Below are 23,035 nucleotides of genomic sequence, written 5' to 3'. Positions count from 1 at the left end.
GCTGGCTGCTCAGTAACATCATTATTTGATTAATGGTCCTGCCCCCTATTCCCTTGTGTAGCTGGCTGCTCATTAACATCATTATTCGATTCATGGTCCTGTCCCCTATTCCCTTGTGTAGCTGGCTGCTCATTAACGGAGGCTGTTCTTGGACATTGCTGGACTAAAGCTCTTCTGCTTGTATTAGTTTTGTGATGAAAAATGTGAGAAACTAATAGAAATCTCTTTCCACCCTGCACTGTGGCATGGTTTTGAGAAGCAGACAAAGACAGATATACAAAGTTACTGTTTTAACCAGTATGCTGGAAACAGACATTCCCTGCCACGGCTCAAAGTCCACATTTAGAGCTGTCAGTATGAGGTCTGTTACCATGATGTATATCAACACCATGTAAAATATAGGAAATGACAATTCAAAGTTTCCTGAAAAGTGATTTCCAAGATCGTGTGACGTATCCATCAAGGGATGTACCTTCACATGTGCTCTGATTGTGTCACTCTCTATAACTTATGCTAGAGAACTAAGAACTACTTTATTGTGGTTTACACCAAGTGTCATCTAAACCAGTCCCAGCATCCACTTGTAATGGATCTCCTCCTAACAGCTCATGAGTTAATAACATCAGTGTGAGACTGCAACTGCCTCTCCACTGCAGAGCTTGCACTTCACTTGAGTGGGAAGACGTTCGTCTTTGAGCCGTATGGTTTGTGGTTTGTCTTCAGTCCTTTACTTTCCGTTCACTTCAGTGGTCTGACATGCCAATTCATTATAGCCTCCACTAAGTCCCTGTTGCCTGGGATTTCATCGTCTTGATACAAATAGCAGACAGTAGGAACAGAAGCATGAATGACAGCTCCAAGCATGCAGAGAGACCTACCTGACTCTCACTGCCATCGTCTGTGGATTCGTACAGGTCACTGATGGCCACAAACCTGTCAGAAACACACACCCAATACTGTTTCATTCAGATTCTTTTACATGTATCCAAATGCACTAAAATATACTTAATACATACAGGTAGACTAAACTGTGGCCAGAACTGTTTTGAAAGTTTAAGACATAAAACAGAAATGAACAAACGTATTTGGCATATATTTTAAATACACTATAGACTTTTTGTGTTGTAGTTACTAAACCCAACCCCAAACCCAACGCCAACCGTAACCCCCTGACCCTAACCTCCTATCCCTAACCCTAACCCTAATAGTAGAGAGGATAATAGAGATTATTGTTCAAATGATGATACAACATGAATATGTCCATGGGGCCAGTCAACAAGAAAAAAACGTTAGGCACCTGAAAATCTTAGATGACTACCATTGTTCAAGATGGCCGCTGATTTTCTCCATTAATGTCCATTTCTGACACAGAAATCGATTGAGTTGTCTGATTTCAGCGATCTTAGTGTATATTTGAACTGATTCGTATTTTTGTTTACGACTGTAAGTCACCCTGGATAAGGGCGTCTGCTAAGAAATAAATAATAATAATAATAATAATTCTGCTATAACCTTTGACGTCTTATCAACATGTGTTTATGTCAATGAGTCCCATCAGCCATACAGACGAAAGGCTTACAGTTACAGATAAATTAACCAGGCATATTAAATTATTATTATTATTATTATTATTATTATTATTATTCATCATTTAGCAGATGCTTTTATCCAAAGCGACTTACAGAGACTAGGGAGTGAACTATGAATCATCGACAACTGCTGCTACTGCAGAGTCACTCACAATAGGACCTCGGTTTTATATCTCATCCTATTATTGTTTTCTATCCAACTACTGTGGATCTGTAAAGCAGATGAGGTTCATTAGATTACCCAGCTAGTCTTGGCACATACAACTACATAATGCTGTGAAACTGAGACCGCAGCTACAGCACTTACACCTATTACTAGCCTGTCTTGCAGACACATTTTGTCAGTTCCTGGCAACTTGTCGCAATAGGTGGAAGAGCAGTCCAAAAGATCTGCCACATTCCCCTTGTTTGGTCCATCCCCAGTCAGCAAGCCTTTTGGTGTCTGGCTGTCAGACTGAGTTTGTGGAATCAAAATCATATGACGTCTGCATCCAGGTGAAAAGGTCCTGCCTTGCATCGGTTAACATTTGTAGCTGTACTGGACCTGTCTTACATTATGACCAAGATCTGTAGGTCATCATCATCAACCGATGGTGGATGCTGACTGAGTTTTTCTGAATATGCTAGATGCTTCATCACACACGTTCCAGGTTTGCCATGCAGATTTATCCCCTTTGCCACGTAAGGCAGACACAACCACTAAAGGCATGGAAGAATGGGATTCCACTTGCTTTCACGGAATCTACTGTTGAGACCATGTCATGTATTGAAATCCATTGGAAATCCTGTCCTTGACCAAAGACAATCCACATTTTCTCAAGGCCAAGCTCCTTTAGAGATCGCAGAACAGATATAGCTATGACTACAACATATGTGGTATTGGCATCAATCATGAGTACCTTGTTGCCCTCCATTGTTGAATGTCTGGCATGTAAAAAAATGTGCGTGTCTTCATGGGTACAAGCGCCATATCCTCTAGGCAGATCACCTGGCTGCTGATGACATGTTCTCCCTTTGTCACAATGATTGTTTGTTGTACTCATTTCAGCTATTTTACCTGTGAGAAAGTGGCACAGCTCTGTCTTGTTGTTATCATCTCGCAGAAAGCTCTGCCAGATTGTTAGGGTTCCAGTCGCCCTCCTCCTGATACCCTTTCCCCACTTGGACCTTGCTTCAGACATAAGACTGGACTGCCGGTACACATCAAACACAATGTCAGTTCTCTTGTACTTGGTGCAGTATGATTCTAATTTGGGAAGGACGTCTTCTGTGGCATAGTCATCAAATGTCTTTGATGTACGTGGTGGTGGGATATTCACCAGTGCTGAACCATCTATGATGATAGCATCTGCCTCTGGTTCGGTGTCTGGCATCGTCGCTTCAGCTTCAAGCATTTCCATCAGCTGATCCTGTTGACATGTATGGAGCTTCCCATTGTCACAGAGAGGCAGGGACTGGCTGGTTCTCATTTTGGAAGAATTTGTGCAAGTCTGGTCTGACATGATATGAAAAGTCAAGGGAACAGGTGACAATCTTCCTTCAATACCTTCACCTTGGAATTGCTGGCAACTGGTGCATGTTTGAAGGTGATCTTATTCTTCCTAATTGACCAAAAGAATGAACATCTGTCTTCACTTTGTAGCTCCTCCATGAATGATTGGAAGTGGTCCCTGCCTCTCTTGTAGTATGTACCAATCATTTCAGCAACACTAGGGTCAGCAATGTTCTTTGTGTCTAACACAAGCAGATCCCATATATCACATCCTGTATTACTGTGGTGAGTTTACTCACATTTTCTAAAATGTCCTTTGAGTAGCCTCTGTTCACGATGACTGCTGTTCTTCATTGCATCTTTAGCTCCTGATACTGCCTCACATTCAACAACCAGACGGCTCACTTCAGGCCACTATCCACCTTCTATGTGCTAAGCCGATCGCTCCTCCATCACCTTTAAACAACTGTGTTGTTCTGTTCATGAGCTTGATCAATGGCCTACCAGATTTGTGTACAACAAAGTTTCCCTTGTGAAACTCCCTAGCCACTTCAGGGTGTTGTTGCTCAATGGACAACATCTCTGAGGTGAATGGGAAGCCATCGTGCATAGTGAATATCATCATTGGCAAAGAAGTGGGGTATCAGTTCACGATACACTGTAAAGTTTGCTTTTCTGAATGATCGGATCATTGTGAGAATGGTCAGTTCTATGTTCAAACAAGGTACCAAAAGTGAAATTGTGGGCTCTCAAGTCTCTCACACCAGTCCTCAAAATGTATGACTTCTTCTGGCTTGCAAGATGCCTCACTGCTGTAATTATTGAATGCTGCCTTTACGAGCTTGTATAATAATAATAATAATAATAATAATAATAATAATAATAATAATAATAATAATAATAATAATAACTTTAATCTACTATAGCGCCTTTCACAATTAGATGTCATAAGGGTATTTTTAAATGTGGCTACTGTTGTGGATTCTCTAATGAAAGTTGGTAGTGAGTTCCAAAGGAAAGGAGCAACACAGCTAAAACTACGCCCTCCGAGCGTAACACGTTTTGGAACCATACATTTTAGCAATCCAAAATTATTGGATGTAAGCTGCCTCTCAGGGATGTAAGGGCTACAAAGGTCCATTATATAACTAGGACCCTGACCAAAGCCTTGCAGGTCAACAAGAGTATTTTAAAGGAAACACAGGACTGGATAGGAAGCCAATGCAAACGCTTGAGGACCGGAGTTTAATGTGTTCTGTTCGCTTGGTAGCGGTAAGAACCTTTGCTGCTGCATTTTGCACCATCTGCAATCGATGTAAAGAGCGAACAGGAAGATTAACAAAAAGAGCATTACAATAATCCAAACAAGACGTAACAAATGCATGAACAAGAATCTCAGCATCCCTAGGGGGCAGAAAAAGACTTTTCTTTAAGTAATAAAACCTTGTCTTTACCACTGAAGAGATATGTTTCTCAAATAAAACCTTTGAGTCAAGTTGCATATACTTTGAGGCAAGTTGAGTATAGACTGCATGCTGTGATTTGATGCGCTTGGTGTGTTTTGGTAATGCAGCTGATAGAAATGATTCTGCGGTACCAGATGAGGCTACCCCTGCTTCAACAAGGCCCATTCACTGTCTTGAAGTGCTGTACCTATCGTTCTCAGTGCCGCCATCTGAATGCTCCAAACATTATCACAAACTTGTCCTCTCTGTACCACTCTGGCCCATGCCATTGAATCTTCTTGGTTAGCACAGAGTGGCTGGTCAGAAGCTACGACGGGAGTCTGTCCTGGATTCAAGAATGCCACTGTGTCCCTGATTTTGTTCATGACATGCTTTATGGTGGCAACAGAATGTGCCTGTTCTCGAAGATGGAGCAATAGTGATGCGATGCCGACTTCAAACTGTTGACTCCTCTTCTGTGATGTGTGGTGGGCTGACCATGTTAGTAAGCATCACCTTTTCCAGCCAGTCATACTCCAGCACTAGGTTTCTCCTGAACAGGTTGGGGCCTGGTAAAGACAGACTGGGTGGTGGTGGAGGATGTTGAGTCTTATTTATGAAGTAAGCTGGTTGACTTTTTTTTCACTTTGCTATCTCTTATTTTGAGTGGTTCTCGCACGTCGCCTTGATTTTCAGAATGTGGATGTTGGAAGATGGAGATACTAGTGCCATGAAAAGGTGTTAGCTCTGGTTGCTGTTGGGTTGTAATCAATGTTGTCCATTGCCGATGTTGTGAATGAAGATTGGTTGGCACACAACCCCCCCCCCCCCCTCCACATACTGAGTTACCACTGTTTCTCCTAGTTGTGATGAGATTTCTAAAACTCTGTCATATGAAATGCTGATCCCATTCACATGGAGCATATCTATTAGTTGTCTTTTCCTGGTCTTTGCAAATACGGTGATGCCCACATATATAGGGAATGGACTCTCACGATCTTTGGAGTCCCTGTGGCTTCTTTATACTTTGTGTAACTGGTGTGCTGCCACAGCTGTGCAATGGCTAGGTCTGATTTGGACGCACAATGTTTAAGCTGTGATTTGATATCTGCACCATGTTTGATCATGCACACAAACTGAAGTGCTGGTCGAACAGACTCTTCAACACATCCTTGATGGAATGTATTATCGAATTTTGACTTGTGATCAAGCACCTGTCTGTGTATGATTTCACAGCTTTGGCTAAATGAAGAGCATCACTGTATTCACAGGCTTGTGACAGAGCTGAGCCTGATCTTCAAGGCAATGAGTACAGCCCTTCCTTTCTGATTACCGTATGCACTTGGAAGTGTGGGATACTACTAGGTTTGTGCCTTTGCCCTACACCTAACTCGATCGTTCATCCAGTGTCATTTAAGTCCTGTTCGATCTCTACACCGTCTGGATAACCAAAACCTAACCGATATAGGGTTGGTTAGATGGCATTTGGGACACTAAATTATTGCTACATGTTGAGCACAAATCATTTAGCTGACACTGAACCCTGTGCTGAGCCCCACAGAAATGATGTCACCAGTGTGTACTGGTAGTGCCTTGACATCACTCTTTCGTCTGTGTGACAACGTTTTTTCTCCTGAACATCTGACTGCACTAGCAACTACTTGGAGCCATAAGTGAGAGTTGGGGTGGGTATCAGCAGTCCATCCAGAGAATGTGGCTGACTGCTAAAGCAAAGCTACTTCCTCTACTACTACTACACCCTTACACCGCAATTAGTAATATACTACAAATGACATTGATAGTGCCATGCAACAACATTTGTTTTACATTATTGCAACTTTAAATGATAAAAAGGAACACTGGAGGCATTTATAGATAGCAGAATTAGCTTCAGTATGGTCAAAAACATATATCAATTTATGTGTTGAAAATGGACATTGGCGTGGAAAATTGGCGGCCATCTTGGATTTTCAGGTGACTAACAATTTTTTCTTGAAAAATGACCCCATGAGAATATCTGTGCCAAGTTTCATGCTTGTATCATCATTTGAACAATTCTTCCACAAAACCTCTGTTATCCGCTCTGCTATGGTTGCAGGGGACAAACTTGAGTACTGTAGAGAAGGGTTAATGACAGTATTCATTTTCAGTGCAGTGCTGCTCCCCCTAATGCAGACAGGGTCAGTAGCTGAGTGAGTGTACTGACTTGTGGTCGATGGGGTCCAGTAGCTCCAGGGCTGGGTCAATCTCTTTCTCCGGCTCGCTGGTCTCCACTGTGGTGCTGACAATGGCAATGTACTTCCCCTGGGCCGCCACGTTGTGAGCATACGAGATCATACATACATAGATATCTAAACAGGGAGGAGGGGAGGGATTAGAGATCATACATACACAGATATCTAAACAGGGAGGAGGGGAGGGATTAGAGATCATACATACACAGATATACATACAAAGGCAGCAGTGTGGAGTAGTGGTTAGGGCTCTGGACTCCTGACCGGAGGGTTGTGGGTTCAATCCTAGGTGGGGGGACACTACTGCTGTACCCTTGAGCAAGGTACTTTACCTAGATTGCTCCAGTAAAAAAAACAACTGTATAAATGGGTAATTGTATGTAAAAATAATGTGTAAAAAATAATGTAATTGTATGTAAAAATAATGTGATATCTTGTAACAACTGTAAGTCGCCCTGGATAAGGGTGTCTGCTAAGAAATAAATAATAATAATATCTCAACGGGGTCGATGGGAGGGATTAGAGTTCATACATACACAGATATTTAAACAGGGTTGAATGGAGAGACTATTCATATGGCAGAATTTGCAGCACAATCAAGGTTGTTGTGAGGTGCGATTTGTTTAACCAGCCATTATGTGATTTGCACGCTAGAGGGTGCTACGTAGCTAGAAACTGGCATTTCAAGAATTATAACTGAAATCCGTCTGTTCACCAGCAGGTGTCACGTGCTGAAGATCATGTTACAGTGTTACAATCTCTAGTGCAGTGGTTCCCAACCCTGGTCCTGGGGACCCCCTGTCCCTTCTGGTTTTCATTCCAACTGAGCTCTCAGTTACTTATCTAAGCCCTTAATGAACTAATGCAGGTCACATTTAAATAATAGACATTTGAATGCAAATAAAGACAGAAAAAAACAATTGCATGCATACATTAAATGTGAATCCCATTGCTTCCCATTCATTATTACTGTACATGATGGTTGTTATCTTCTGACGTGACCGGACAGAAACTGCCAACAAAACTTTCGCTGTGATAAAAAAAAACTAAAAACACAATCCTGCACCCTGTTTAGTGGTTTGTCTCCCAAAAGCATTTTAATTTTTTTTTAAATACATTTAAACCTTGTTCAAACTTGTATCGGAACAATGCTGGTAAAATTAGTTTTGGTTTAGAGTATACCAGTACAATACCACTTTCTGTCCGAACTCACTTTTCAACACCAGTACAAGACCGATAGTGTTAATCTGATTTATATCGATACACTTACATAAAAGATATTCTATTACACCAAGATACTCAATTCTACTGATTCTCTATGGGGACCTCTGTCACACTGTGTGCAAAGGGTTGTGGGGTATACCGAGCTCGGGAGAAGATTTTCGATTGAGTCAATGGAGCAGTGTCGGATTGAGCTGCTTTGAGCTGATTAAATCAATGTTTAAAAATATAAAAAACTTGTGGAGTCCGTTTTACTCTTGCCCAAGGTGTCTTGACGAAAAACATAACCCGTGGTAATGATGACATACCGTAATTTATACAAAAAATGCATTTTACTGAACAGATGAGCGTTTCACACAGTACAGAGAGACGGGTGCAATTATAAAACAGATGACCGTTTCACACAGTACTGAGAGAAGTGCAATTATAAAACAGATGAGCGTTTCACACAGTACAGAGAGACGGGTGCAATTATAAAACAGATGAGCGTTTCACACAGTACAGAGAGACGGGTGCAATTATAAAACAGATGAGCGTTTCACACAGTACTGAGAGAAGTGCAATTATAAAACAGATGAGCGTTTCACACAGTACAGAGAGACGGGTGCAATTATAAAACAGATGAGCGTTTCACACAGTACAGAGAGACGGGTGCAATTATAAAACAGATGAGCGTTTCACACAGTACTGAGAGAAGTGCAATTATAAAACTCGGATTTATTGGTATTAGATGTCAGTTATGTGTTTTTAGTTTTTAACCATTTATTGAATTTCACTTTGATCATTTACTCCTGTAACTTATCTGTGAATAAAAAAAAAGCATGACGGAATTAAAGGCGGAGTTGAGAATCTTGGTAATACAGAATATCGCTGGTGAAGTGTCGCATGCCTCAGACTCCAATCCACACTTGATCTGCTCAAGTCAATGATACCGGTATAAAAATGCAAGTGTGAACAGGGCTTTAGTGTGTCCAATTATTATTTTACCCTGGATTTTCTTCCAATTTGGAATGCCCAATCGCTTTTCCCCTCACCGCAGCGATTCCCCACATGGCTGAGGAGACCCGAGCGAGGCAACTTCCTCTTCTACACCTAGGAACTTGAGAGCGGATGTCAGCGAGCTACCGGCCTCTGGAGGACAAAGGCCAGCCCTGCAGGTGTCCGTTCTGAGCTCACTGAGCACCTGGCCAGCAGGGTTCACTGTAGAGTGATGAGGAGAAACAGTCCCTGTCGGTTTTGACTCCCTAACCCATGGCAGCGCTAAAGCCTTCCAGTCCCCAGTGAAGACCGGCCTGTTTCACACAGCTAGGATGCGAACCTGCGCTGTATGACTCACCCTGTACACCACGTGGCAGTTATTTTAATGTTGAAGGCAGGAACAATCAAGAGCTGCTGATTCAAAGTTTTCCAGAAAATTCACAGTTGCTGCCATGTGACAGCGTCGTGACAGGAGGCATGCTGTGATCTACAGTGCGGGGGTAGGGACATGCAGCATTCACCTACATACCAAGTGTATGGATACAGCATTAACTAAATAAGCAGAACTGAGTTGAAGTCCAGAACAGGCGGTGGTCACTCTTGACCTGTGATTTACTGAAGCTTTCCATTGAAGTTTTACTGTGATTGATAAGTTCATTTGACTAAATATTGAGTAGCTTGTTCCACATTACTAGTACTTAATCTGGTAGGGTGTGGCTACATTTCTTTTTGAATTGCCCTGTGACTTGGCCCAGATTGGTGCAGATACTGTGCTAATTGCCATTGGATCTATAAATTTCTAAGACCTCCACCAGCCCTACTAACCTGTGAGAGGCTGCTGCTGGTTATCTGTATTTGTCCTAGCTAGCCTGCGAGAGGCTGCTGCTAGCTGAGCGGAACTGTGTGTTGGGTCCAGAACAGGGGTAAGCCACCCGTAACCTATGCTATAATTTTACCATTTTTTCATCTGCTCTATTCCTTGTTAAATCCTATTTATTTATTGTCTTCCCCACACTATGGATTCCAAAATGTGTGCTTTGATCTGTATCTCTTGTGAAATGTATATGGTGGTCAACACATTTCAATTTAAGGAAGACTTCATTTGCAAGAAGTGCTCTGTCACGCATTCTTTAATGCTGAAGGTTTCCGAACTTAAAAAACAAATTGGAATACTTAGAAGCATAAAAGAAAATGAGCAGTTCATTGAAAACAGTTTTAAAAAAATCAATAACACTCGGTTAGTTTTGGATACTGAAGGTGAGACTCTGATTTTAACTTTATAAATGCGCCTGCTCCATGTGTTTCAGTGCCACAGCATGACAGTGGAACTGTATGCTTACCGAGGGACCTGAGAAGGTAAATATGGATGAAAGGCAGGAAGTGAGTGGGGACTGGGTAACTGTTAGAAAACGTACGAAGAGGAGGACGACACCGAGCAGTCAACATAGAGAGGAGATTGATCTAGCTAATAGATTCTAAGCACTGAGCAATGACGATCTAGTGCTGGATGAACACAGGGGTGAAGTGTTGTTAGTAGGTGATTCAATTCTACGCTATGTCGACATTTAACCATAAAGATCCTGTAAATAGGGTTGTTACCTGCCTCCCTGGAGCAAAAGTAAAGGATACCGAATCAAGAGTGCACAGATTATTAAATCACAAAAAGGAGTCTGTGGTCATTGTACGTGCTGGTACAAATGACATGAGGAACAGAAAATCTGAGATTCTGAAATCATTAACAAGACAGCTGAAAAAGTTAGTCGCAGAATTATTCTCTAAGGTCTACTGGGTTGGCTGGTTGGTGTGTGCAAGAAGGGCTGGGATTTATAAAACAGCTGGGATTGCTTTTGGAAAAGAAATTGATATTATAGGAAAGATGGACTGCACCTAAATAGGTCAGGGGCAAGCAGGCTAGCTGATAAATCTAGAAGAAAAAAACAATGCAGAATCAATATGGGTCAGAATAATGGACAAAAATGCAAAGGGCATAATAATAGGGGCAGTGGCGACGCATAGGGGGGGCACGCCTGGTCACGTGCCCCCCCAGATTTCTGCCAGGCAGTGGCTTAGCCACTGTGTTAGGATCGTTCACACTGAAACATGTGTAAGAAATTGCAATATTGTTATATTTTTCGCTTACCATTATAGCGGGGCGGACGTGTCATGGGCGGCGCTGATTTTTCTTTTCGCTCACGGAAAGAACTTTTTATTTACCGCGTTGCTATCAACCAATGAGAATACATAAGCAAGCTGTACTTGCTCAACCCCAAACACAGATGCATGAAACATATAGGCTATGATTACTGTATATGCTATGTAGCCTAGCTACTACACACATAGATGTGGAAGAGGACATCTACTATGTAATGAGTAGCCTATGTATTTACATAGAATGCACTCGCCTCATGACATATCTTAATGCCAGCTGACCTCTCTCTCCAGCAGCCAGCCTACTAATAAGATTATCATTTTTCACGGATTGTGCAGCCAGCTTCATCAAGGGACGGTAACCAAGTCCATCCAGGTCTTGGAGATGGAGTGGTAAATGTACAACCTGTTATTAATTGAATAACTAAAGAAATAAATCAGAATGAAAACAGTTCTGGACGCTGCTGAGAGAAAACCGGCAAAACTGTTTCAATTCCTGAGTTCGGTTACCTACTTGTTTTCGTTCTGATTATTTGTTTAGGCTACAGCGTGTCTCAGCTCAACTAGCGAATGTCAGTGCAGTGTGATACCAAAAAAAATGAGTGGTTGGATTTGCTGTCAATCAACCCAAGTTTTTTGTTGGATCAGCTGTTTGTACATTTTTTTTTTGTTTTTAAAGGCGCTGTAGTTATACAATGTAGTTAATGCAACTGTGTGCACAAGTCCCTCCTCCCCCGAACCTCCAGAAGATTAGGTACCATCGGCAGTCCTGCGTCAGTCAAAGAGTAATTACATTAGTCAGGATTTGTGAAATTAAATAAAATGGTTTGCTTTGCTTTGAACACCAAATGTGAAATGAACAACCATAAGTACGAATGAAATTATATATAGTTATTTATTATCATAATGTGAAATTTAAATCTGATGCGCATGTTAAAAGTTCAAGTCCTTTGCTTCGTATTTCCTTTTTTGTTTTTAAACGGAAGTGTTGTGAACTGAATCTCTCTTTTTAACTATTTTGCACAACAGTGTATTTGGTTATTGGATCTTCTGTTAAAAAAAAAAGTTCTTTGTTTTTCGAAAATAAAACGTCAATGCACTAATAAGAAATCAGGTTGCCAATTTCACCACTGTGACTATTCACCTTAAAAATGTTACCATTGCCACCCTCTCCCGAAAAAAAATCCTGGCTACGCCACTGTTGCCAGGGTTTATTATAGTTTATTTCAAACGTTCAAAACATAATAACATAACAAAGAGTGTCTAAGACCCTTCACCGTTATATTTGTTCTCGTGTGAGACTTTCACTTTTTCAATCAACGAAAATATGTGCTAAAACGGAGTGAATTTGAGCCCTGTTAAAATGGCAAAAAGACAGCTACGTTTAGAATTTTTCTACAACAAAAAAGCTAAACCTCCAACACCAGAGACATCAACAGAAACCGAACCTGACTCTTCTGTAGTTCAGAATGTTACGAACAGCAAAAGAGTGTGACGATACTTCCATTTCAAACGCTCAGGTTAGTGCAGGTGTAGCTGTCTGTCGATAAGAGACTCTTGCCTAAAGTGTTGTTTGCAGCTCTTGATTGTGACAATCTGGCGTAGAACTGTTTGTGATGAAATATCTGGTAATGTTAGAAAGCTAGCTTAATGTTTACATTAAAATGGTTAAAATCGGGCATCGGGTTTGAGCACGTTTTTTTTTTTTTTTGGGGGGGGGGGGGGGGGGGCTGTGCCCCACCAGTTTTTCAAGCCATGAGTCGCCAATGAATAGGGGCATGGTATAGACCGCCAAATTCAGACACCGAGCAAAATAATCTGTCATACAATGACATTACAAATGCGTGCAGCAAAGGAGAAGCCATATTATGGGGGATTTCAACTTCCCCCATATAAAATGGGAAAACCTGGTGGGGAGTACGACAGGTGAAATTGAAATGGTAGAAATGACAAATGACTGCTTCCTAACACAATTTGTCAAGGCACTAACTAGAGGGGGGGGGGGGGGGGGGGTGCATGCCTTGAATTAGTCTTTTCAAATGCAAACTATGAAGGAAATAAACAGAGACTAATAGAAGTAGATTGGAGAAAAAGGATGGCTGTTTTTCAAAAATGTAGTACTAGACAGATGCACAAAACAATTACATCCCAACAGTAGACAAATCAAAATCTAAAACATATTATTAGCTACTTGCCTTACAGACATGAAGCAGTGGATGTCATAGAATTTTCTAATGTTGAATTCAGATAAAACAGAGGTTATGCTAGTGGGCTCACAGAACCAACTAAAAGGACATGTGGGATTACATGAGCTCGACCCTTGCAGTCTCTCATCAAAACTTAAACTAGAAATTAAGAGTTTGGGTGTTATCTTTGATCCTGATCTGTCATTTGAGACTCATATTAGGGAAGTATCTTTTTACCATTTGAGAAATATAGCCAAACTTAGAGCAATTATTTCAGTATCTGATGCCAAGAGGCTAATGCATGCCTTTATTTAATCTAGAAGTGATTATTTTAATGCTCTTTTTTCTGGTGTCCCAAAACATGTGGTATCTCGCTTGCTGCTTGTTCAGAATACTGCTGTTAGAATTCTGACTAAAACCTGGAAAAGTGAACATATTACCCCTGTTTTGGCCTCTTCACACCAGCTCCCTGTGCAGTATAGAATTGATTTGAAGATTTTGCTGTTAATTTACAAGGCCGTCAATGGATTAGCACCTAGTTATTTGCAGGCGTTACTGACCCTGTATCTTCCAAACCGCACTCTGAGATCACAGGATGCGGGGCTGCTGGTTATTCCTAGGGTCAACAAAAGCAACACGGGAGGTAGGGCTTTTTCTTGTAGAGCTCCTAAATTATGGCATGCTCTGCCATTGTTTGTCAGGGAAGCTGGGACTGTTACAGTTTTCAAGTCAAGACTAAAAATGGTTTATAAAATGGCTTTCTAACTTTAAAATTGCTGCTTTTGTATTATTATGTGTATCCTGTTATTTAAATATGTTATTTAAATGGTCTGACTTTAGCAGCTCTATGTGTGATATGCTATACAAATGTATTGTGGTTTGTTCTTTTTTCTGCTATGTACTGTACAGTGCTTTGCGATACTTTTGTATAAAAAGCGCTACATAAATGCAACAAATAAAATAAATAAATAAATACCAAGTGTATCGATACAGCATTCACCTAAACGTCACTAACTCAAATTGTATCTGAGATGTAAGGCTTTGACACTGTGTAGGCGTCAGATTTTTTAAATAACTGGTGATACCCACAATCGAACTTAACCAGGTAATCGCAGATTGAAGACCTGAGGATGCAGCTGGAAATGAAGTAGAGACACATTTAGGAGAGTATGGTATGGGTGACCTAACCACGTTATTGATGCCGATATCATTGGGATACTAGAAACAGATCGATCACTGATGAGCCTTCCTTACTTCTGTGATGTTATTGTGTTTACACAACAGTGTAACGAGTACAAAGCCAACATTCTGAAACATTAGGTCTTAAGAAAATCAAAAAGTCCCATGACGCCAATATGGTGGCCATCTTGGGTCTGAGGTTAAAATGAGTACCATTAGAGGAGTTTCCCTAACATTGAAATCCGAAGCTGGATTGGTTTATGAGATCTCATGAGCAGGAGCCTGGGGCTGGCAGCACATACCTGACTTGCGGTTGACCTGGTTCTGCGGGATGATGATCTGGCAGGAGTTGGCCTCGTTGGTGTTCTTGATGGGGTGACTCAGCACACAGATCACCCGGATCACCTGACCTACCTTCTGCACGCGCTCCTGTAAGTAGCTGGGGTCACAGATAAGCTGTTTACAGCGCGCCACCTGTGACAGAGAGAGACAGGGCTTAGCTATGTGACTCCTGTGCTGTTTCTATTGGATAATGATTTTAATATTCAGTTATTCACAATGCTGTGCAGGACCTCGCTGGTGTACTCCAGTAATGGTGGTTGTCTACCTGGCTCGCGTTGGCTGATTAATTATTGCTGTTGCTTTGGAACCCATCATAAAAGACAAGGGAACACTAAAACATGTGAAAGTACTTCCTCTAAGTCTGTGATTGTGATTTGGGTTTCTGTTTTTGGATTAGGGATGGGGTCATGGTTAGCGTGCTAGTTCAGGGTTACCTCTCCCTCTGACTTGACTCCGATGACATGACCATTCTCCATAACAATCTCCTCCACAGGCTTGTTCAGCATGTACGTCCCTCCATAAATTGCACTTAATCTGTTGAAACACACACGCGTAGGTCAGGTTACACTGCGTCTCCAATAAACCCTGCAGAGATGATTCTGAATAAACCCCTTTACTTTCTTACCTGGCAAATCCCTGAGGCAGCTCCCCCAGCCCATAGAGAGGGTACAGGTACGGGCTTTTGCCATAGCGTGCCAGGGACTCGCTATACAGCTTGATGCGGTTAATAGTCTCCAAGCAAGACTGGTCCAGGTAGCTGTGATTGAGAAAGAGGAGAAGGGTTTGTCATGGGTTCTCCCTCAGCTCTAACCACTAGACTAGGCCACACTGCTTTTATCTCTCCCAGTCCCTCAGCTCAATCCACTAGACTAGCCACACTGCTTCCCTCCCAATCCCTCAGCTCTAACCACTAGACCAGGCCATACCGCTTCCCTCCTTCCTAACCACTAGACTAGGCCTCACTGCTTCCTCCTTCCCAGTCCCTGGAATGAATAGCAGATACGGCTACTAATCTGAGTGCAACTGGGCAGCAGTGTGGCGTAGTGGTTAGGGCTCTGGACTCTTGACCGGAGGGTTGTGGGTTCAATCTCTGGTAGGGGACACTGCTGCTGTACCCTTGAGCAAGGTACTTTACCTAAATTGCACCAGTAAAAACCCAACTGTATAAATGGGTAATTGTATGTAAAAATAATGTGATATCTTGTAACAATTGTAAGTCGCCCTGGATAAGGGCGTCTGCTAAGAAATAAATAATAATAATAATAATAATAACAAACGTGTGTTTCCAAACGCTGGTGAAAACAACATTGAAATCGGTAAGTGAATTACAGTTCATTTTAATAGTTTAAATCTTTGCTTGCTAAGGTAACCAGACTGCACTTAAAAATAGTAATTTAGAATTCCTTTGTGTGCTGGGCTGTGTTGAATTGGGAGGCTGATTAGAAACGTGTGTTAAGTATACGGCTCCAGGCCTACAGGATAGTATAAATTGGCAATCGGTGTCTTAGAACGCCAGCCGGTCTAAGCACCAGCCGTCAAAGGGCCACAAGTCGAAGGGCAGTCTGAGCTGTGGCAGTCTGAGCGAGGACAGGTGGAGTGAGGATCTTTCCCAACTCCCACCCAATGGCTACTAGAGGCCTCATTCCTACTTTGACACCTAACGTCTGGATCCCCTGGACACACGGACTCACTCGTTCTCCACTCCCAGAATGCACACTGGTAAGCACCTGCTGCACATAACTTTACTAACTCCTTCTCCCCTTACGCTACCTGCTACAAACTTGAAAATCTCCTTTTTCAATTGTTGCTCTCTGACTAACAAATCTATGCTTCTCAGCGAACTTATAACCGATACCAATCTTGATCTTCTCTGTCTAGCTGAAACCTGGCACTCTGTAAACGACATGCATTCGCTGCATCTAGCCACACCAAAGGGCTGTTCCCTCTTTGACAAACCTCGCCTCACTGGTCGAGGCAGGGGCACTGCTGTTATTACAAATTTTGCGCTCGCTTCCTCAGTTCTTTCTTTGCCTGCTTTCACGCTCCCCTCTCCCATGTCCCTCACCCTTGCTGTTATCTACCATCCACCTATGAGCAACTCTGCTTTTATTGCAGAGTTTTCAGAATTCCTCTCCCTCGTCTGTACTTCTACTGACAAAATCCTACTCCTAGGTGACTTCAACATTCATGATGACTTGCCTTCCTCCCCCCTAGTGACCGACTTCAACACGCTTCTGGACTGTCTTGGATTCTCTCAATCTATCAACGTCCCCACTCACACCCGAGGACACACCCTGGATCTGCTCATCACCAGGGGCCTTGATATCTCCAATCTCTCAGTCTCAGATATCTCTCTCTCTGACCACTTCTTAATCACTGCTAATATTAATCTCCCTGCTCCCTCCTCCACTACTGATACTTTTATCTCCTTCCGTCCCAAGAATCCTCCGAAACTCTTGGAATGCATCTCTGCATCCCCTTTAACTGGTACTCTCCCTTCTCAGTTGATGCGGTGACCCTCTACAACGCCACCCTTACTCATATCGTCGACACTGTTGCCCCACTTACAACCAGAACCGTCAAGAAAAATCAAAACTGCCCATGGTACACCCTCGATCTTTGAGTGCTTAAGTCTGCCTGTTGCAAGCTTGAACGCAAGTGGAGGTCGTCTGGACCAACCATCTCGCGAGCTACAGGCATCCGCTCGCCGTGGCCAGGGTGAAATACTTCTCTGAAACCATAACTATGGGATACGGTAAACCCAATGTTCTTTAAGACCACTGACTAAATCCTACATCCAGCCACCGAAAGATCCATCTCCCGTTCATCCTCCTCTCTTACCTGTCATGATTTCTCCTCTTTCTGTCGGAACTAAACTGACATCTATTCTACGCTCTCCCACCACAAACCCAGTTTACTACTCGACCACCTTGTCGCTCCTCCGGTTGCCCCTCCTGCCCTCTCCTCCTTCTCTCCATTGCTGATGTCTCCGGCCTACTGCTGAAATCAACTACTGCCCCCTGGACCACTGGCCAACTAACCTTGTCCGTCTCTGTGCTTCTGATCTTGCTCCTTCCATTATGTACAATCTCAACCTGTCCCTGGACTCTGGCTTGGTTCCTGCTGCCTTTAAGCTTGCCCAAGTTACGCTGGTACTCAAAAAACTCTCCTTCAACCTGGCTGACTTATCTAATTTCTGTCCCATCTCCAATCTCCCTTTTCTCTCCAAAACTCTCAAAAAGGCTGTCCACAGTCAGCTGATGAAACATCTCATGGATAACAATCTGCTTGAATCTCTATAGCCTGGCTTCCGGCTGCATCACAGTACTGAAACTGCTCTGCTCTGGATTGTGAATGATCTCCTGCTTAATGCTAATGCTGGTGCTCCCTCTGTGCTTGGTCTCCTTGACCTAACAGTCGCTTTTGACACCATAGTATTCTTCTTGACCGCCTTCAGAAGTATGTTGGAATCTCTGGAACCTGTCTCTTCTTAATGTCCTCTTACCTATCCAGACGCATGCAGTCTGTTTTCTATGCTGGATGCAGTAGTGTCACAAACCCAGTCACTTGTGGTGTCCCCCAAGGATCTGTACTTGGGCCCCTTCGCCTCAACATCTACATGCTTCCCTTGGGTCACCTCATCCGCCAACACAGCCTCATGTTTCACTCCTATGCTGACGACACCCAGCTCTACTTAAAACTCGACCCTGGAAGCCCCTCTGCCATGGTCCGGCTCTCAGCTTGCATTCAAGACATCGAGGCCTGGATGTCTGCCAATTTTCTTCAGTTGAACACTAGCATATCTGAACTCCTTCTAGTAGGATCTAAAACTTAAGAATCTCAATATAGCTGCCCTGAACCTCGGAAACTGTCTGCTGCTGCCTTTCCCCACAGTACAAAGCCTTGGTGTACTTGACAGAAACCTCTCCTTTGATGCCTACATCTCCTCCGTGATCAAATCTTCCTTCTACCATCTTCAAAACATCCCCAAAGTCCTGCCCAGCTGCACTGGCTACCTGTAAAGTTCAGGATTACTTTCAAAACTCTCCTGCTCACCTACAATGCCTTTCATCACATAGGTCCTGAGAATCTCCTCAACTTGCTGACCCGCTATGTCCCTGCCAGTAAGCTAAGGTCCTACCACTCAGGCCTGCTTCTTATCCCCAAGCTAAAATGCACCACACTCGGAGAACTCTTGTTTAGCTTCATGGCTCCGACTCTTTGGAACTCTCTCCCAGCTTTGGTGTGTGATGCTCCCACCGTCGCTCGCTTTAACTCTCAAGACCCACCTGTTCTCTCTTGCTTTCCATGCTCTTTAAGCCTGATATCTGCTATTAGCTGCTGTGTTGCTGCTATTTTCATGTATTATGCTACTATCATGTATTATGCACTGTTTTTTTTAACTGTATATCATGTATGATGCATTTCTCTGTATTTAAAGTATTATGGATTTTCTTGTTGTTACTGCATCTTGTAAAGCGTTTTGTGATGGTCGCAGTGTATGTATTGTACTGTAAAGTTTCATCCAGTTTGTGTGAGCTGTTCCCTTAGCCTTCACTAGCCCAACAAACAATAACTTGGATTCTAAGAATTGTGCCCCCCCCCCCCCCCCCCCCCCCCCAGGGGTTCAAATAAAGTAACAGTGCCGTTCTCGTCTGTGGACTGTCAGTTTTGGGCCGCATTGCTCAGACTTGCACAGCATAACAAGTGTGATAGCCATTGGCTGTGCTATGGTTGCTAGGCGATCCTGGCATGTATATAAGTTATTATGGGATGTCTTGACTGCTGCTTGCTTTAAGAGCACATCAAAACGGTTACTTTTGATAGAAAAAGCATTCAAATATAAATACATTTAAAAAACTGTGTTCTCTTACTGTGAGGATTGTTCATTTTTTTCAATAATTTACCCGAAGGATCCATGTTATGAAGTCTGCATTGTTAAACTCTGTCCCACAGACAGATCTGTGGACTACTTAATTGAATATGGACAGAGGTAGACATATTGACAGATGTAGACATATTGACAGAGGTAGCAATGTTGGTAGAGGTCACTAGTTCCACTCACTCATCTGTCCTGTAAAGCGCCAGTGCATGACCAGTGAAATCAATCACATCCTGACCCAGGTCAAACTTCTTGTAAACATCCCTCATGGTGGTCAACTTGGGGTCCACTCCCTCATAAGTCTTGGGGTCATTCTCGTCAAAATTGGCCACAAACACCAGGAACTTCCTGAACCGGCGTTTCTCAAACATTCCCATCAAATCTGGAGGTCAGAAAATAAAAGTGGTTAGATCAGCTGTGCTGGGTCCATCTCTAGTGGTCAGATCAGCTGTGCTGGGTCCATCTCTAGAGCTGAAGTTCAGATCTCAAGGTTAAACTCACCTCCATCTCAGAGTTCATCACTGTCATTAAAATAGCTAAGCTAATAGTTAACACACTGTAAACAATGTATTCACATGACTTGATCATCCAGTTCCTGCACATACAACACTTCTACTGTGACTTGCATCACAGGACTAGAACAGAACAACATGCTTTTTGAAATTGTTGATGGAACATATCTGACCACCACTGGCAATAGTAGGGATGGAATTATACATGATTATTTATCGTACTGCAAAATGATTCGCTATAATTATATTCTCATCAATAACCTTTCATCTGAAGCTTCAAAGGCTCAGTGCCACAGCTACCAGGATGGTTTGTCCTGCCTGCAGACAACTGGTTTGTTCATTAAGAGAAGTGGTGGGAGAGAACAGCGATGTGGCTTTATTTTAAAAAGCCAAAGAGCAGAGTGAGAAAAGAAAAAAGTTGTATGACAGAAGAGAAAAAACTACTAGGGAGTAAGTCGCAATTAATGGGAGTTTAAAAAAAAAAAAAAAAAAGGCAGCATTTTTGGCCACTAACGGCTCTGCGTCCAGCCTCAGTGTGCAGCACACTTACTGGAGGCCAGCGCCTCTGTCTCTGTGGACGGCACTTTGTAGATCTTCCCCCCCTTGTAGACGAAGCTTCCTTCCACCACCTTGAAGTCGAGGTACCGGGTCACCTCCGTGTACAGCAGCATCTTCACCAGCTGGCCTGTGACGTCACAGAGGCAAAGACAAACACAGGTGAGATGCCAAGGACTGGACTGACCACCGACAATTAAATAGCTACACCTTCACCTTCCACAGGGTATATTAGCAGAAATTAATGTTTTTTTTCCTTCACATTCCTTGTTCTTCCCAAGTGTATCCAATCTTATGTAGGCCCACTTGTGCAATTTTACTCATTTTAAGGTCCGTTTTTTTAACATGAGTGCTTTCTTTAGACAGTCATGTTTTAATAATTATCATGTCTCAAGATGCTAAACAAAAGAATTGTTTAAAGATGGTGCTCACGTTAAAAAATTGATGCAAAGTAGAAAGAATTACCTTAAAATGAGCAAAAGTGTACCTACTAAGGATTAGAAAAAATTGAAAAAATAAAATAAGATACTAGAAAAGTTAATTTCTACAGATCCTCATTATAGTAGTTCCATTACAGTGTTTTAATAAAAGACAGGGCTGAGAGGACATAGATGAGACGAGTTCAGTGAGTGACTGACCGTTTGCCATGAGGAATTTGGGGATGAGGTCAACATTCCAGTCCCGCCCTCTGCCCATGGATTCCGGAGGGCCGTCAGGAATTCCAAATCGCTTGTACAGCTGCCAGGAAGAGATGTGAGAAAAGAGGGAAAGTGAAGTCACAGAAATGGGAGAACATGATACAGCAGTTCAGCTGGGCCAGGTCTTCCTGGATTGTGATCCGGTCTCAGTACATAAACTGTTCCTCTATTATAGCTGTGAGCAACTTCTAACAGTAGCAGGGTTTGAATGGTGGCCTGGTTGTCCCAAGGCACCAAATATTTATTTAGCCCTGTGACAGGATAGTGTAGGTGCAGAGGCTTTTAGGCGGCAATGCAGAGACCCCAAGACACAGATGGCAGATTTAAGCTGATAAAATGCTTACCGGTACCACAAAACACACTTCTTGAACAAAAACACAATATCATACCTTCTTCAACGACAGTAGTCAAGTCTCCACTAGGGATGCACCGAATCTAGGATTCGGTTTCGGATTCGGCCTGAATACCTAACTTTTTGAGCAGGGATCGGATTTGGCCGGTGAACCGAGTCTGAATCCTACATCCACCCAGATGCACATCCATTTTAATATATCCCTTCAATGTGTGCAGTTCTTCTTTAAATAAAATAGACAAATCCGGTATTGAACGTAATTGCTGAATGCAAACATTCCCCCGTATGCAACAGCACAGTCACATCACATGCATGTGTGTGCTTTTGGTAACAACTAAGTAAAACAATTCAATTAATTTAGCGACAGTTCTCACAATCCACACTCACTTTACTGAATGCATTACAGTTTAGAGAGGTGAGTTACAAAACCAGACTTTCCTTATAGTGTCCCGAGATTCTGGAGCCTGTTGGCAACCCTACTCTCAGAGAAGGTGACACAGGTTGAAACATCATTAAAGAGGGTTAGGCAAAGAGGCAGCTCTCCTTTCTTGTAAAGGTAAAGTAAACAGTTCTGTATTTTGACGTTTCTATTGTGGGGGGAGGGGGCTAGCGGTAAATTTCAAACTGAAATCTTATTCAGGGATATATTTCCATTCAGTAATAAAAATACTATGAACTAAAAGGCTCAAAACTATAGACTCTGCACGTCCCTTGTTAGTAGCTGCCAGTCTGTTTTTCATTCAACAGTTTCCTTCAGTTTTTGTAGATTCAGTGTTCGGTTCGGTATTCGGCCGAATCTTTTGAGATGGATTCAGTATTCGGCAGAATCTCAAAATCTTGGATTTGGTGCATCCCTAGTCTCCACGCGCATACAGGCTTAAGCCAAAGGCAAAGATACGCCTTTGCAGTGCCTTAAATACCTGGCCTGAATAGCATCTGAACTAAAGCTAACTGCTGGCCAGCTAGGCTGAGTGCAGCCTGCTATGAAATGTAGTTTTTGTCCTAAGCAGCCATCTTAGCTCCCAGGACTACACTTATTTAAAAGCAGAGCTCCTGCTCTGCCACAAGCCCCCAAAATCTAAATTTTCAACCGATATCCGAACACTACAATCCCATATTCGTCCCAGCACATCATAAGACAGATCATTTTCCCTCCTGCAACAATAATGCTGCTTTTCTGTGCGGCAGTCATTTCAATCACAGCACTGCTGCAGGACGATTC

At 42.6% G+C, this 23,035-nt stretch overlaps 1 protein-coding gene across 1 annotated transcript in view; it reads right to left on the bottom strand.

Annotated features, from left to right (window-relative positions):
• Positions 1-23,035, bottom strand: part of LOC117404317 (rab GDP dissociation inhibitor alpha) — a 39,482-nt gene that overhangs the window by 5,309 nt on the left and 11,138 nt on the right. Inside the window, exons 3-10 of the mRNA XM_034007159.3 lie at positions 21,402-21,501; positions 20,759-20,893; positions 19,880-20,078; positions 15,440-15,571; positions 15,249-15,348; positions 14,775-14,946; positions 6,733-6,877; positions 879-933 (exon numbers count right to left, since the gene is read on the bottom strand). Of these exons, the coding sequence (XP_033863050.3) occupies positions 879-933; positions 6,733-6,877; positions 14,775-14,946; positions 15,249-15,348; positions 15,440-15,571; positions 19,880-20,078; positions 20,759-20,893; positions 21,402-21,501 (1,038 nt within the window). The remainder of the gene's footprint in view (positions 1-878; positions 934-6,732; positions 6,878-14,774; positions 14,947-15,248; positions 15,349-15,439; positions 15,572-19,879; positions 20,079-20,758; positions 20,894-21,401; positions 21,502-23,035) is intronic.

This window comes from Acipenser ruthenus, chromosome 56 (genome assembly GCF_902713425.1).
Source record: "Acipenser ruthenus chromosome 56, fAciRut3.2 maternal haplotype, whole genome shotgun sequence".
Taxonomy (NCBI): Eukaryota; Metazoa; Chordata; class Actinopteri; order Acipenseriformes; family Acipenseridae; genus Acipenser; species Acipenser ruthenus.
Note: the sequence above shows the minus strand (reverse complement) of the source record. Positions and strands in the feature narration are given on the sequence as shown.